The sequence below is a fragment of the Suillus discolor genome (genome assembly GCF_016758755.1).
Source record: "Suillus discolor strain FC423 chromosome Unknown F5147scaffold_5, whole genome shotgun sequence".
Lineage (NCBI taxonomy): Eukaryota > Fungi > Basidiomycota > Agaricomycetes > Boletales > Suillaceae > Suillus > Suillus discolor.
The window spans coordinates 566,374-581,723 of record NW_024541252.1 but is presented as its reverse complement, the minus strand read 5'-3'; the positions used below and the strand labels follow the sequence as shown (position 1 = coordinate 581,723).

The window sequence follows — 15,350 nt, the reverse complement described above, 5'->3', positions numbered from 1 at the left end:
CTGCGATGTTAAATATCTCAGACTCGGAACATTGACTACACAGGTCCTAAATGCGACGAAACGATTGATCATCAATCCGGTGGCGGTAGTACTTCTGTTCGAATTGCATAACGGTGGGTCTGTCAAGATTTCCTTGAACACTTAGATCCAATATTCATAAGAGTTACTTCGGAGTTGTATCGACTTTGTGTCGACTTGCAGTTTCCTGAATCAAGCTTAGCACATGAAGGCACGTGGTATTGTGTCTCGATGATATCTCACTGGCATCAGACTGTCATTCGCTGGAAATAGGCCAAGTTCCAGTCGCTCAACTCAACACGGTGACTTTTGAACACCGCAATTGGCGTTAAATATACTCCTTGATACCCACTGGTAACACGTTTATTGACCGTGACGCACTAGCAGGCTTCGAATGAGATGAAGAATGGTTCGCTCGCTACGGGAACATTAATGCATTCGCTTCCAGGAGTCTCAATTGGAAAACAATAGTCAACGCGAGGTACATAATTTTTCGAGCTTGCAATATGCTATGTGGAATATCTCAGAACATTGATTCCACAGGTCCTATATGCGACGACACTCCCATGTGATTAATCATCAATCCGGTGGCGGCAGTGCTTCTGGCTGAACTGCATAATGATGGGTGTGTCAAACTTTCTTTGAGTGCGTTCAGCGTTATTTTGCAATGTAAGCTCAGAATCAATAAAAAAAGTGTAACGCTGATGAAATTACTTCTAGATGTAAGTTTGGACTGTAACATTCCCCCTGGATCAACTGGATTCATGTCCCATGATTCTCGTGAACGGCTCACCTGTCGTGTAGCTCGGGGAAGGTCACTCTCGGAATGCCACCGACTCCGGCCAGTGAGCATCTCACCCAAAACAACACGGCTCGGAGTTAACCATGATATTTTGTCTAGTTTTGCTCAAGAATGTAACCAATCATCCGTTTCATTCGGAACTGGGTGTCATGAACAGCAAGACCCGGAGACATTCAACGACCTAATAAGTTCAAGTTCGTCGTCCCGCATAAGAGTAAGTATCATGTGCAAGTAACTAAGGACACCAATTACCCTATAAAAGTTCCTCCGACTTGATCAGTTCCTATTAACACCCCCAGGTCAAGTACAGCGGCGCACCATGAGTCTATTCAAGATCCCCTTCATTCTGGCTTCGGCCGTTGGCATCCAGATTTCGTTGACTGATCCTTCTCCGCCACCGTCATCTGAAGAGAAGGCGACCCCCTCCTCGTCCGAATCCTTCAATGAATGGTTTTTGAAACTTCGCGGTATGAAGTTACTGAAGGTATGTTACTCCTGACCTCCGGTCGTTGTCTTTATTAATTTGTGGACAATATATCAGACCAGCGCATGGGCAGCATCGTTGACTGAAGTGGCCAGCATCCTAGCAATGCATATAGATCCCTCGCATATTCCAGAAGACATTTATGGCGCTAGAGCTGTGCGGTTTTTATGCAATCTTCACCCTACACCAATCACCCCTGCTTTCCTTGTTGGCAGTATTGCCATCGCGATTGGCGGCGCATTGAGGCTTTATTGTATATCGACGTTAGGAAAGTTTTGGAGCTTCCACCTCAGCGTCAGAAAAGAGCACAGACTTGTGACAAGCGGGCCGTACTCGGTGGTCCGCCACCCGAGCTACACTGGTGTCCTTTTCCAAGGCATCGGGGTCGCCGTCATGTACGGAAGTCAAGGATCATGGATGAGGCAGTCTGGGATATTACAAGTGCCTTTCATTAAAGTGTTAGCGACGACTAGCTTTTTCGTATTTCTCACATCAGCCGCTTGGGTTTCCATCAGCCGACCTGCGGAGGAGGACCGAATGTTGCAGCGTGCTCTAGGGGAAGAATGGGAGAATTGGGCAAAGAAAGTGAAATACCGGCTTATTCCTGGGGTTTATTGATTAGATATAACTAGAGGCTCTTCCCGTTTACTTCTTGTAATGCGGGGATCGGTGTGTTTTTTCGAGGTCGATTGTATGATGTACATCGTGCACAGGAACTATCTGGTGGTCCATTCCACTTTTGTCTGACATTCACCAGCGGTGCTGTATGACGCAGATTCTGGTACCATTTTCTGTTGTAATGGACGATGTCATTTCGTACATCAATATCGTGTGAGAAATTGAGAATAATGCTAGAAAAGAGTAGCAAAAACGGGAAGAAGACTTTGATTATGGTCGCACAGATGTTTCACTAGCTGAAAATAAGGGGGACTGCTATCCCTTGTGCGATGGCGCGAAGGGACAGGATTCCTATTCGACTCCGTTCAACAATTCCGTTTTTTCCAGAGGAACCTAGAGACTGCAAATGGAAGGAAGCAGATCATGGCAGAGTGTCTGACGAGTTGCGGGGAAGAACCCGAAGTCTGGTCTCGAAGTTGGAGTCGGAGAGGTTTCATTAAGAGTAGTCGTGCAATTAGTGAGCTCGACGAGAGCGCACATACCAAAGACTTCCCAACCCTTCCTCCCCAGGTCTTGCACGTCAAAACATGCGCGGCGTGACGGTCTTCGTAGTACCCATCACAAGCCAGAAAGACCACATTCCAAGTCGCCGAGCCTGAAATAAAAGAGGTTTAGGACGCTTGAAAGATCACGGGAGAAAAAATTTCAAGTACTTAGTACCTGGGCCCTCAGCTTATCAGTATGTGAGGTTTATCAAAGGTCAATAATGTTAAAGCTTCGACCTTGAACGAAAGGCAGTGAGACAGTTACTAGCTTGCCAAACGTTTCATTCTTAGATTCAGTATGGTCAAGCGCATGGACGGAGTGGCACAGAAGCAGATGACTCGCGTCGACATTGGTAATAAATACCATACAACATAGCATGCAACACAGCAACTAAACAAAGATCTCCATCCTCATGTATATACACGCCCTCAAACAGGGCGGATCGATCAAACATAAGATAGGAAACGTGGGTACTAGCCCGCGCAAACCTAAGACAACGCCCCCCAAACAGCCAAGCCCGCGAAAAAGGACATGAGGCCGACCAAGACACCGACATAGGCAGCAGTATGCACGCCTACACGTGGCAGGAGGGTTGGTGTGTGCAGCACTGCGAGGCTCGTGTGGAGGAGGAGGACGAGGGGGGTAGTCACGATGAGTGGGATATGCGAGCTGTCGTAGGAATGCATCTGTGAGGTCGCGTGAAGGAAATCTTTGAGTTGGTCAGTTACAGGGACGGATGACAGTTGGATTGATACGTCTGAGAGGGGGAGGGATAGTGGGGAGCGGAGGTATGCTGCGCTGAGGAGGAGGGTGAAGCCTATGGAGAGGAAGATGGAGTTAAAACGTTGGAGACAGGATATGAAGACTGGGATTTTCTGTGAGGGATGATCAGGGTGTGAATCGGAGACGCGGGGGGTACGCACGATGACAGGAAGCCCATAAACCTCCTCGAGCTCATCTCTCATCTTTATCACAAGCAACTTTTCTAACCCACGATCAATGCGTGATTCCACGCTTCGAGTTTCTCCGTCTTCTAATGCGTCTTGGAATGTCTCGTGTTCCTGTTGTGGGGAATGCGGATTTTCGAGTGTTGGTTCAGATTCGTCAAGAGAACCGGATTTTATACGTTCCAGGAACTCGGTTTCTCTTCCCTCTGGGACCATGAGATCGCGGTAAAGAGCGAGTTGTTCGTATCCCTGTATAATAGCAGCAAGCACCTCTGCAAAGTTGAGGGAAAGCCACCAGACAGTGCGGAAAGCAGGGTCCTGGCAAGTAGGGATGGGATAGTCCATTGTGTGCCTGACTTGAAGAATTACGAGGGATGCGACACGAAGGCCGTTTGTGATGAGGACATGTATGAATGTGCTTGCAAAAGATGCATATTGTAAAGGGAGTAGGAAGGAAGTGAGTGAGAATATGGGAATGCGGAGGAGATGAGTGAGACTGAAGAATGCGCTGGAGATGAGAATTTGAGGTAATGGGAAGGGGAAAGATGATGGGTATGGAGAAGGGAAGTCTGCTATGGGCCAAGCCAAGTCAGGGAGGAATGCTAGCACAGTGAAAATCACTATTGCGAAAGTTGGAACCAAAGCATTCAATAAGACTATTCGAGAGTATGAACCTAGAAAAAAGGGTGAGAACACTAGCTGGAGAATGATGGCGACGGTTCAGGGGAACGAACCAATATACAGTCCATTGTTTTGAAGCTCCCACTCAACGTTGTCATCGTCTTCGTCGTTGTTCTGTGGACTGGGACTGGCAATGATACTACCGACTGGTGAGCTCATAGTTGCAAAGCCGAGATCAGCATAAGCGTTGGTCGCTCTGGGCGCTGTCGGCTCGGAGTCTGGATCCCATAGCCGTTGACTTGCCATGTGAGGCAACACTACAGCGACTGTTTGTACAACTCCTCTATGCATTGAGTTGGTTGGCAATGACCGCTGTCTACTGCATGTTTTATACGGCTGGGCCTGCACAGTGTGAACCTCCGCGTGTCCCATCAACTCAGCTCGTATAACCATTGCAGGTATCATTACACTCTACTGCTACTAATCGCCGCATACGCTAGGTGAACCAACTACACGCCACGTCCATGCTTCCCACCAGAAGCCAGTCGCGTTGCCGATGCTATAATAAAACAATATCAGCATCAAAATCTCTATGGGTAGAATCAGAATAATGAAAAGAATCAGCTTTCGATGCATTTCAACAAGAAAATGCTCCCATCTCCACATTGTACACCGGGAGACTTCACGGGAGCACCACATTCGGTCCGCCCATCGAATAGATTTCATCCAAGAAAAACGACATTTGCAACAACGATTTTAAATGGACTGTAGACTTACAATAGGCAATCCACCACACACGACGCATACCTGAAGCGCAAGAGATCAGTCGATGGTCGAAACATAAAGAGAAAAGGATATGTCAGACAAGGCTGAAATCAATGACATTGTCCACATGGATATTCGGAATGTGGTAAAGTACTGGTAGTCATCACGAACACCGGTGACCAACAAATGGAAAGAGCACTCACCGTCTACACCATCGCCATCGACGAATACTGCTCAATTGTAACCACGTCCAATTTGAAAACTTTTTAGAAAGGAATTTAAAACTCCGACAGTCTCAAACCGTCGCGGAGCCACAAGTCTAAATCGTGCCGCCCGTTCCGAACTTGATCGCATCTATCTCCAACCACCATGCAATCCCTCCTCCGATGGGGTGTAGAAAACTCCAGTCCAAATGAAGCCCCCCAACCCACCAATAAACTCGATCCCGGAATCATCGATCACATTCTCGGTAAACCAGATGCCCAACTCATGAAAGAAGCTCTTACAGTAGGGCTCGATGAAAGGCAAGCTGAAGATGATAGATTGCAGGCGCTTGATGATCTCGAGATGGTGCGTTCCATCACGTCTGATTATAGAACCTCGTGTGTGGTTGCTTACGATAGAATGTAGCTAGTTCAGAATATTGATAATGCGAATGGTGATTATACTCCCGTGGATTGGTTCATGTCGGATCTAACAAATAGTATGACACAGACCTAGCGAAACTAGGGATATGGCAACCTCTACACAACCTCCTACTAGCATCTACTACGAGCGACGCACTCAGAATGCAAACCCTGTGGATAATCGGAACCGCGCTGCAAAACAACCCAGCTGCTCAACTCGCCGTAAGTCATCCTCCTTTTTCAGTGCACCCTCTTCTTAACACGCATCCGGTTCATAATCAAAATTCAATTCACCCTAACTAAAGTATCTTGTGTCCATGTTCTATTTGATAACAGTACTTCGACCTCGACCCTCTCCCCGCACTCCTCAAATCCCTCTCCCCCTCGTCCAACTCCGCTGAGACCCGCTCACGAGCACTATACGCGCTTTCTGGACTACTGAAACTGAATGCTGCTGCTGTTCAAAAGATGAGTGTGGTGGAGGGATGGAGCGCGTTGAGGATGTGCTTGGAAGGTGTGCATCGTCCCTCAACCCCTACCTTCTTTTCATGACGATCGACACACTCTCACACTGACGAACACTAGACTCAGAAATCCGTGTTCGCAGAAAAACAACATTCCTGTTAAACACACTCCTCCTCCCAACCTCTTCCTCCTCCCAAGTCAATCTTCAACCAAACATCAGCCTCCCCACGTCAGAAAACGCACCACCCCCAATCCACGCAAATTCACATGCTTCGATGCTCTCTGATCCATCGTCAGTCTCTACGTCTGCTCTCACGCTCGCTGCGATTCAGGAGGAGGGAGAGCAAGGGGGGTCTCTGCTCGATGCGTTGATATCAGCCTTGATCGAACCTGTCCCATTCGGTGTTGATGGCGAGATAGATAAAGATGACCAATTCCAGGAGAATATTGTTGGGTGAGTGCGATCCAATCACACCTTTCCTTCTTCTTTCCACTTCCGTATTGGGTTGTTGATATTGGGACGGAACTAGGATTTTGTATACATTCGCGACGAGCTGCAACGGCGCTTTTTCAGCTGTACAGAAACGCAGTCTCTGGGGGTTCTTGGGAAGGCTTACTACGACGCAAGGAGAGGAGAACTTGAATTTTGGATTGACGAGTGGGGAGTGGGAGGAGTTGAGCGGGGCTGTGAGGTCATAGTGCGATGCGTGCGGGAGGGGCAATGCAGCTCGGGGTTGTACTTGAGGTGGAATGAAATGGCATTTTTTTGATTTCGTTTCAACACCATTGTACTGCGCTGATGTTAATGGATTCTGATATCAGATGATCGTTCGTTAGCGATCACGCCACCCTAGTTTTTTTATCTAGCCCAACGGGTCACGAAGTAAGTGCTCTGATCTGCATCGACACCCGTGTCTCAATTCCCGATCCATCTTCATCTTCGGCATCCGGTTTCGATGGCTGGTATCAAGCTACTTGCGATTCACGGGGATACCATCGTCGATTATCGATGCTTTGGTAGGTACCGGTATCCATTGAGCCTGGCTTGATAGGGAGACATCCTTAGGGTCTTTTTCTCTGCTCCCGTATTAAGTTGTTGCAATGTTGACGCTATGTTACAGTTAGGATTTTATACACGTTCGTGACGAATTGCAACGGCAAGTTTTAAGTTGCAGAAATGAATAGGTAGCGTACATTGCAGATGGAGGTGACGAGTTGTGTGGTATCAATAAAAGACGGCTCGAAATACATCAGAGAGTGTAGGTAAAGCACATCAACAAGAATCCGTCGAGATATAAAGGCATGCCACTCGTGAAGAATGGGGAGATTTGATTATGACCGTCTGTGTATTCAGGAGAGACAACCTAGAAAGAGCCAGAAGCGAGTCCAGAGTCCAACGTCTCTTATCGTTGCGTGAGGGCGTGGCGCTGTTGTTGAGATTGTAGCTGCACCGGCAGCAGGCGCGGTGGACAACGAAGAGTCAGCTGTCTGTGGTTGCGAAGATGATTGAGCGATGTTGGGCTTGGGAGGCTGTGGGCTTCCTGTAGTAGAGATCTTCGAGTGTGATAGTTTCGTTTTCTGTTTCTGTTTCGCAAAGGCAACCTCCCTCGATGAAGCATTTCTCTGTGTAATATTAGATGAAGTTGCCAGTGAACATCCGAGGGAGAGAGAACATACACGTTTGCCCTTCGCATACGGAACTTCAACAGCAGGGCTGCGCCCTTGCAACTCGGTACCTTCACCGCTTCGCCCACGCTGTTTCAAAATGTTTCGAGCCCAGTCGAGAAGGAAGGATGATGACGTAGCATGAGCACTGGAGGGGTTGCGGTTGAGGTGGAATAAACGACCAAGAAACGCGCTGCCTGGCGGTTTTGAGGAGTGCTGAGGATATCAAGGTCAGGAAAACGAAGCTGAATTGGTAGTGATGACGTACATGGGAGCGATCTGGTGAGACTCCATCAAAGAAACCTTGGGGTATCTGATGAGTAGGCGGACGTCGTTGCACTGGAGGTCGTGTAGCACTAGTCTAGAGCTTATATATTGAGAACAACAAACTCTTTATGAAGGACTATCACGTACATGGAGTGCCGACTTGTTGGCCTGGCAGAGCGCATTCAGTTGTGAAAATATAACAATGACACATGCATATCGATTCACCTTTGAATTCGAAAGTAGGTCGTCGAGGCCGGCTTCTTTAACAATCGCAGCAACATCCCATGTGTACACGTTCGTGTCGTAGCAGCTAGTGGCTAGTAGCTTTCCATCTTCCGAAAACGATACGGACTCAACGAAATTTGTGTGCCGGAGAGGCGGACCGATGAGTTCTCCATTGTCGAGGTTCCACAATAGCGCTGTATTGTCGTAAGATGCACTTGCGAGGATGTGGTCATTAGGTGATATTGCAGTGGCCCAGACAAAGGAAGTGTGCGCTTCCAGTAATGCGGTTTGCTTCCATGTTTTGGTATTCCATGTCCTAATCGAGCAATCGCGTGACCCAGAGATAAGAGTTGTTCCGTCCTTGGTCCAAGCCAGGCAACCCACTGTCCATGCATGTCCTTTGAGAGTTGCGACAAGCTTGCCTGTCTTTGCGTCCCAGATTTTGATGGGGGCCTCATGTGTTTCAAATCCACCAGTCGCAATGAAGGTCGTGTCTGGTGAATAGACCACTGCCCACACATCACTGTGTCCAGTCTTGATTGGCTCGAGGATTGTCTCTCCGCTTTCCACGTCCCATTGCCTTGCAGTCCTGTCGTGAGATCCGCTCAACACTCTCCGACCATCTTGACTCCAGCAGACAGATAACACTGGTTTTGTATGCCCCATCCATTTAGCGATGACCTTGCATGTGTCGATGTCCCACAGTCTCACTGCGCCGTCCTCACTGCCGCTAACCACTTTCTTCCCGTCCGGAGACAACGCTATATTGTACACTTCACCTTCTCCGTCTCTCCAGTCTTCTCCTATCTGTTTCCCGCTCTTCAAGTTCCATACCCGCAGCGAGCCGTCGTATGAAGAAGTGATGATCCGCTGTCTACCTGGCAGGTATATGATGCCCCAGACAGATCCTGCGTGTCCTTCAAATGTCTGGCAGGCTCTGATCTCTGATGTCTTAGCAGTGGGTGAAGCCATACTCCAGGATTTCAACTACGTAGTGCAGCGATGGGCAGGCAGCAGGGAATGATGGCTTTGGTGGTAAGTCACAGTTGAGTTCACTGCTTCCTGGTACGTCGTTGTACATGCTATATCTATATCCTCGTAAGAGGGGTGCAAATGGCAAATCCCGGATATGTGGCTCACCTAAGGCCCACACCGCGTGAGTGTGCGCTTCCAGTAGTGCAGTTTGCCTCCATGTTTCGGTATTCCATGTCCTAATCGAGTAATTGTCTGACCCGGAGATAAGAGTTTTTCGGTCCTCAGTCCAAGCCAGGCAAGTTGGCAACCCACTACAGTAGACTTGCTCATAACGTATAGCGACGGGAGCCACCCTTTCTCTATACACTATGAAAAATATACTCGCTCGAGCCGGGATGGAAGAGATACAGAGATTCCGTAATGAACAATACATGTGCACTCAGGCTCAAGTGGAGCGCGCACATGGCGTCGACACCATATTGGAAATCGCTCCGTTCTTATAATATGTAGATGGAAAGGTTCCCACGGTCACAGCATCATCGCATGTATTCAACTATCTAGTCTACTTCATGTTCCAGAACGTGTCTAGAGTAGCCTGCTTGGCATTCTGAATTTCTTCGCGTCGCAAAACCCCTCTGAGCCTACGAAGATTGTGAATAATATCAAAGGACGAGTCCACATTAACTCGTGCAATGCATGCTGCCTCGAGTTGTTCACAGAGCTCGATTAGCTCCATGGTACTCAACTTTGGTTTATCATGATCAACAATATCAGTCCTTTAGTGTAAGATTTTGACGGTGTATAGTTTTAGGTGCTGCTGTAGATGTTACAGTGGCATCTTTCCCAGATGTTATTGGCTTCTAAGGCTTGTATGGGCCAGGCTTAGGACATGGCTGGCATTTTTTGGTGCTACACGCCATTTAGTTAGTACTAATAGATGTGCATCAATGAAAATTTTTCATGCTACTTTCAGGATCTCCGACCACCCGGGCCTTAGTAAACTAGGTGTCATACTGTATATTGGACCACCAAACACTATACATTATACATTATACAATATCCTGGCCATTTCCCCGCATACCACAATGGGAGCCACCCAAACCCAATACAATATGAAAAATATACATTATTACCATATACGTTATGAGCAAGTCTACTGTATCTGTGTATGTCCTTTGAGAGTTGCGACCAGCTCATCTGTCTTTGTGTTCCAGATTTTGATGGAGCACTCCATGATGGGTTCGTCAGTCAAGGGCCCATCCTGTCCACCCGTTGCAATCATGGACATGTCTGGTGAATAGACCACTGCCCACACAGAGATGTGCCCAGTCTTGATTGGCTCAAGGATTGTCTCTCCGCTTTCTACAACCCATTGCCTTGCGGTCCTATTGTGAGATCCGCTCAACACTCTCTGACCATCTTGACTCCAGCAGACGGTATTCACTTCCTCTGTGTGCCCCATCCATCTAGTGATGACTTTGCATATGTCAATGTCCCACAACCTCACTGTGCCATTCTTACTCCCACTAACCACTTTCTTCCCGTCCGGAGACAATGCTATACAGTGCACTCTACCTTCTCCATCTCTCCAGTCTTCCCCTATCTGTTTCTCGCTCTTCAAGTTCCATACCCGCAGCGAGCCGTCTTCTGAACAAGTGATGATTCACTGTCCACCTGGCAGGTGTATGACTCCTCACGCCCTTTTGGTGTGTCCTTTGAATTCCTGGTTGGGTTTTATTGCTAATGTCTCTTTTGTTTTAGTGGTGGATGAGGCCATACTCCAGAATTTTGACTATGGAGTGCAGCACCATCTCAGCTTTCATCGATAAAATTCCAATCATCACTTACGAGGAGGTCTCTAGTAAGCAGTGATGGGCAGGCAGCAGTGAATAATAGGTTTGGTGGTCAAGTTAAAACTGAATCCACTTACTTCCTGATATGTTGTTTTATATGCTGTATCCTCGTGTTTGCTTCACAGCTTATACACAGCATAGGCTGTGCACCCGAAGCGTCTAAGTATCATATGATCACATTTAAATTATGGCATGATTATCTGGTTCTCAACAACTATGCAAGGCGATAAGCCGTTCACTATGGAAAACAGGACAGTTAAACTTGATTCCTGAATAATCGATCACATCTGGAGCAGTAAACCAGATGCTCAACTCAGAAAAGACGCTCTTACAGGAGTCCTGGATGAAAGGCAAGCTGAAGATGACAAATTACTAGTGCTTGATGATCTTGAAATGGTGTGTTGTGTCTTTCCAATGATCGAACCTTGTGTGTGTCATGGTTGCTTACAATTGGATATAGCTAGTTCTGAATATTGATATTGTGAATGGTGACTATACTGCCGTGGATTGATGTGCGACCTTACAAATGGCATGACATAGACCTGAAGAAACTAGGGATATGGCAACCCCTGCACAACCTCCTCCTAGGTACAAGCGACACACTCAAAATGCAAACCCTGTTGATAACCATCCCCCTCCTCCCAACCTCAGCTTGACCCACAATCAAACATAAGCCCTCCCACCTCAGAAAACGCACCACCCCCAACTCTTCATGTCAATTCCCATGTTTCAATGCTCTCTGATCCGTGATTCATCTCCATCTCTGCTCTCATGCTCCCTAGGACTCAGGAGGAGGGAGAGCAGCAGTGTTCTTTGCTCGATGCATTGATATCAGCATTGATCAAACCTGTCCTGTTGGGTGTTGGGTGCGGGATGGAGATAAGGTTAGGAGAATATTGTTAGGTGAGTTCGATCCCAATCTTCATTCCCCTTTTTCCTCTTGTATGATGTTTGGTTATTGATGTTGGGACAGAATTACATAGGATTTTGTATATGTTTGATGAACTGCAACAGCACATTTTCAGCTGTGCAGAAATGCAATCTTTGGGAGGATCTTTGGAGGGATTACTACGATGCAAGGAGAAGGCAACTTGAATTTTGGATTGACAAGTGGGAGAAGGAGTTTAGTGAGGCTGTAAGGTTGTAGTATGACACAGTTCATGTAATACTTCGGGTAGGATGAAATGGCATTATTTTGATTTGTTTCAATACCACAGCACAACACTAATGTTAATGAAGTCTGATATTGGATGACATTGTAGTTTTTTATCTCAATTCAAAGTACATGCTCTGATCCAAGTCTCTCCGCATGGATTGACACCGACATAGTATTTTGATTCTCAAATCCATCTTCATTTTCAGTATCCGCAACAACTGGTATTGATGCTGCTTGCTATTCAGGATGATACCATCGTCATTGTTTGAGCCTGACTTAATGAATAGATATTAATAGGCAAGTCTTGTTTCGGCTCCTGTATTGGATCGTTAATGTCCATGCAATGATCGATGCTTTGTTGCAGCTGCAGAAAAATCAATGTGTAGTATACATTTTGATGGAGATGATGAAGCGTTTGTTTGGAATCTGTATCGAACATAAAGGCATGCGACTCGTAAAGGATGAGAAAATCTAATGATGACCATCCGTATATTCAGGAGAGAGACAACCGAGAAAGAGCCAGAAGTGAGTCCAAAGTCCAGCCTGTCTTATTGTTGCATCTGGGTGTGAGGTCGTTGAGGTCATGGCTATGCCAATAGCATCGCCAATGGGAGGTGTGGAGGGTGAACCAGGGATGGCAGTCTGTGGTTGCGAAGATGACTGGGTGACATTGGGCTTTGGAGGCTGTGAGCTACTTGCGGTAGGGATCTTTGGGAGAAATAGTTTTTTCCATTTCTCCCTTGCACAAGCATTTCTCTACATGAAATTAAGTGGTGTAGGATGATCAAGGAAGAGAAAGAACTTACATGTTTGCCCTTCGCATATGGAACCTCGACAACCGCAGGGCTGCACCCTTGCAATTTGATACCTTCATCACGTGGTGTGTTGACACGCACCAAACTTGTTTTGTGCATGGTCATGGCTACTTTTTAGCTTTGATGTTCTCTACTACTATCACTGGCGGGGTTTTTCAAAATGGGTATTGGGTTTCAAAATTCGCTGATCATCATATCGTGAGCTGCACACTGCATAAAAATATTCTGTGATTTTAGCCAGTGTTCTCTAGTGTCTATAGAATACAGCTGTGAAGATATTACAGAAAACATCGAGCAGTTGTGTTCACAATAAATCATCCATTGACATATGTCACACCACTGAGCATTAATGATTGTAATGCTACAATCTGTATACTTTGTCAAACAGGAAAAAAAACCAAGGGAAAACAATCTCTGTCCCTATACAAATAATGCTTACCACTGCGATTTTCCATATCGCGATTGAATGAGGGCAGAACCATGTTATCAGTGAATTTGTTGAAAGAGTGGATGCCGCACCATGACTATAGTGCAGCATCAATTATAATCTCCGCTCAAAAACTGTACATCGAGTAAGACCGAAAGGGGAGGTGTATCTTATAGCAGCCTGCAATCAGACGCCCGATTTTCAAAACATTCTATTCCGCAAAATCTCAGGGACACGCGCGATAGTCAACAATGGGCAGCTATCGAGGAAGAAAATCTGCCGCCATCACGACCCGTTGTATCAACATCTTCTCACACACTTGATGACAATGAACATGAACCTCCACTTGTGCTTGGCGCACATCCTCTTCTGCATTCGGCAAGCCATCTCCCACTCGCATCTGCAATTAAACACCTTATCAAGAACATCCTCACCTCGAATCATTTCAACCTCAACATGATCCCTTTTATTATCCACCTTATTATCACTCACCAGTGCAATGACCTGGACTGTGAGTTTAATCCTCGTTGGTATATATCCTACATCCAGTCTTTGATTATACACTTTTGTGAACATACTCACTTTCATTCTATTACTATCATATCCTTTCCACTTAATGCACATACATACATTTAGATTTACTTACTGTGAATAGCTGGTCTATATAATGTACATGCACGAATCCATAGAATCTTTGATTTCCTTCGAATGCTTGTTCAGATATCGAGATTCAAAATTCTGCTGAGCATGCCGTTGCGGAGCTACAAAACTCCAGTGTGACATTGCTGTGACAAATTTTGAAACAGCATATCCAGTCCCTGCCGAACTGACATCGCACAACCGGATTCCTTCCGCCGCTTGAACATCATCGCAAAAAATCAGATTTCACCTGGGTGTGATAGAGCATGATATTTCCCACAGGTCTGTCAAGAAGCAGAAAAAAAGACCTCTTGACGAGTGTGCTGCGCATCAAACATTGAAAACCTGTGAAAAACCCTGCCAGTGATAGTATACTTTATGAAATTACTAAGAATTTTCTATAACACATTATGATTTGATTTGAGTAATTTTCAGACATAACAAACCCATAATACTACATAATAATTCAATTAACACTTATCCAATCTAAAGATAAGTTCCAAACACACCACAACACATTAGTCAGCATTCTCTCACAATCTTATGATTGTTTTTTAACAATTCTTCACATTTTTTCTGTATATTCTGAAACATATTTACGGTAGCATTCCAACATTTCAACCGTTCATGTGTGATCAATGGCTTAGTCAGGAAACTGAAGGAAGAAAGTTAATAGATGGGAATATTTGAGAAGTGAACAAGTCATCATGAGACATTTCAACTATGACTCAGTATGAGTCATTATGAGTCATTTTCTGTCTGAGTCACTATGAGTCATATTTCCTTAAATAGATAGTTACACAGCCACATTTAGAGTAGTATATAAGGGGCCCAGCTTCCCCTCTGAATAATGACAATCTCCCTTTTCAAATAAGCTTCCTTTGAGAGGACAGACATCCCCCTTTTAGAGAGAGGGAGGAGGATTTGAGTATCTTCCTGAATTTCTCACCCTATATTTGTGTGAACATCTGAGTGAATATTAGTTTATTCCCTCCATTCTTTTGTCATCATTTCCCACAATATACTGATCTTCTGAGGCCTACCTTGAGCCAATCCTTGAATTACACTAGCTGGTACACGGTTATCAGTCATCTAGTTGTAGTTTTGTCACATTCTCTTTACAACACAGGATATCTTTTCTGTTAGGAGAATTTATGTATTTTTAACGATCAGGAGGACAACAAATAAGATTAGCACTTTATTCAACAATATTAAGAGCTTGGCTGCTTTAAGACTACATCAAGAGGGTGTACTCTGTTCGGATTCTGCATCATACTCATCATGAGTGCCTGAGCAGCAGAGAAGTTAGTTTCGAAGCCACATATTTTGGTTGATTCGATTGTGTTAGAGGCTTAGTTGATCTCCTCTAATTTTTGAGAATAGGGAGTGTTTACAAGATATTACTCTGATTCATTGTGTACTGTTGTGATCCATAT

At 45.7% G+C, this 15,350-nt stretch overlaps 4 protein-coding genes across 4 annotated transcripts; 2 read left to right on the top strand and 2 right to left on the bottom strand.

The window, feature by feature from the left end:
* The first annotated feature begins 1,005 nt into the window (after positions 1-1,005).
* On the top strand, positions 1,006-1,978 carry F5147DRAFT_302956 (uncharacterized protein). The gene is made up of 3 exons (XM_041429116.1): positions 1,006-1,304; positions 1,362-1,762; positions 1,820-1,978. Exons 1-3 carry the CDS (start codon positions 1,140-1,142, stop codon positions 1,920-1,922), a joined length of 669 nt encoding a protein of 222 aa, XP_041298051.1. The 5' UTR covers positions 1,006-1,139; the 3' UTR covers positions 1,923-1,978.
* Positions 1,979-2,956: 978 nt separating this feature from the next.
* F5147DRAFT_648741 (uncharacterized protein) lies at positions 2,957-4,342 on the bottom strand (the record flags this gene model as incomplete). The annotated part of the gene is made up of 3 exons (XM_041433297.1): positions 2,957-3,343; positions 3,392-4,089; positions 4,150-4,342. 3 exons carry the CDS (start codon positions 4,340-4,342, stop codon positions 2,957-2,959), a joined length of 1,278 nt encoding a protein of 425 aa, XP_041298050.1.
* An 828-nt stretch (positions 4,343-5,170) lies between these two features.
* Positions 5,171-6,591, top strand: F5147DRAFT_567005 (armadillo-type protein; the record flags this gene model as incomplete). The annotated part of the gene is made up of 6 exons (XM_041430831.1): positions 5,171-5,371; positions 5,432-5,459; positions 5,516-5,649; positions 5,764-5,941; positions 6,013-6,346; positions 6,423-6,591. 6 exons carry the CDS (start codon positions 5,171-5,173, stop codon positions 6,589-6,591), a joined length of 1,044 nt encoding a protein of 347 aa, XP_041298049.1.
* Positions 6,592-12,504: 5,913 nt separating this feature from the next.
* Positions 12,505-12,953, bottom strand: F5147DRAFT_648739 (uncharacterized protein; the record flags this gene model as incomplete). Its single annotated transcript, XM_041433296.1, has 2 exons — positions 12,505-12,789; positions 12,840-12,953. 2 exons carry the CDS (start codon positions 12,951-12,953, stop codon positions 12,505-12,507), a joined length of 399 nt encoding a protein of 132 aa, XP_041298048.1.
* Between the last annotated feature and the right edge of the window lie 2,397 nt (positions 12,954-15,350).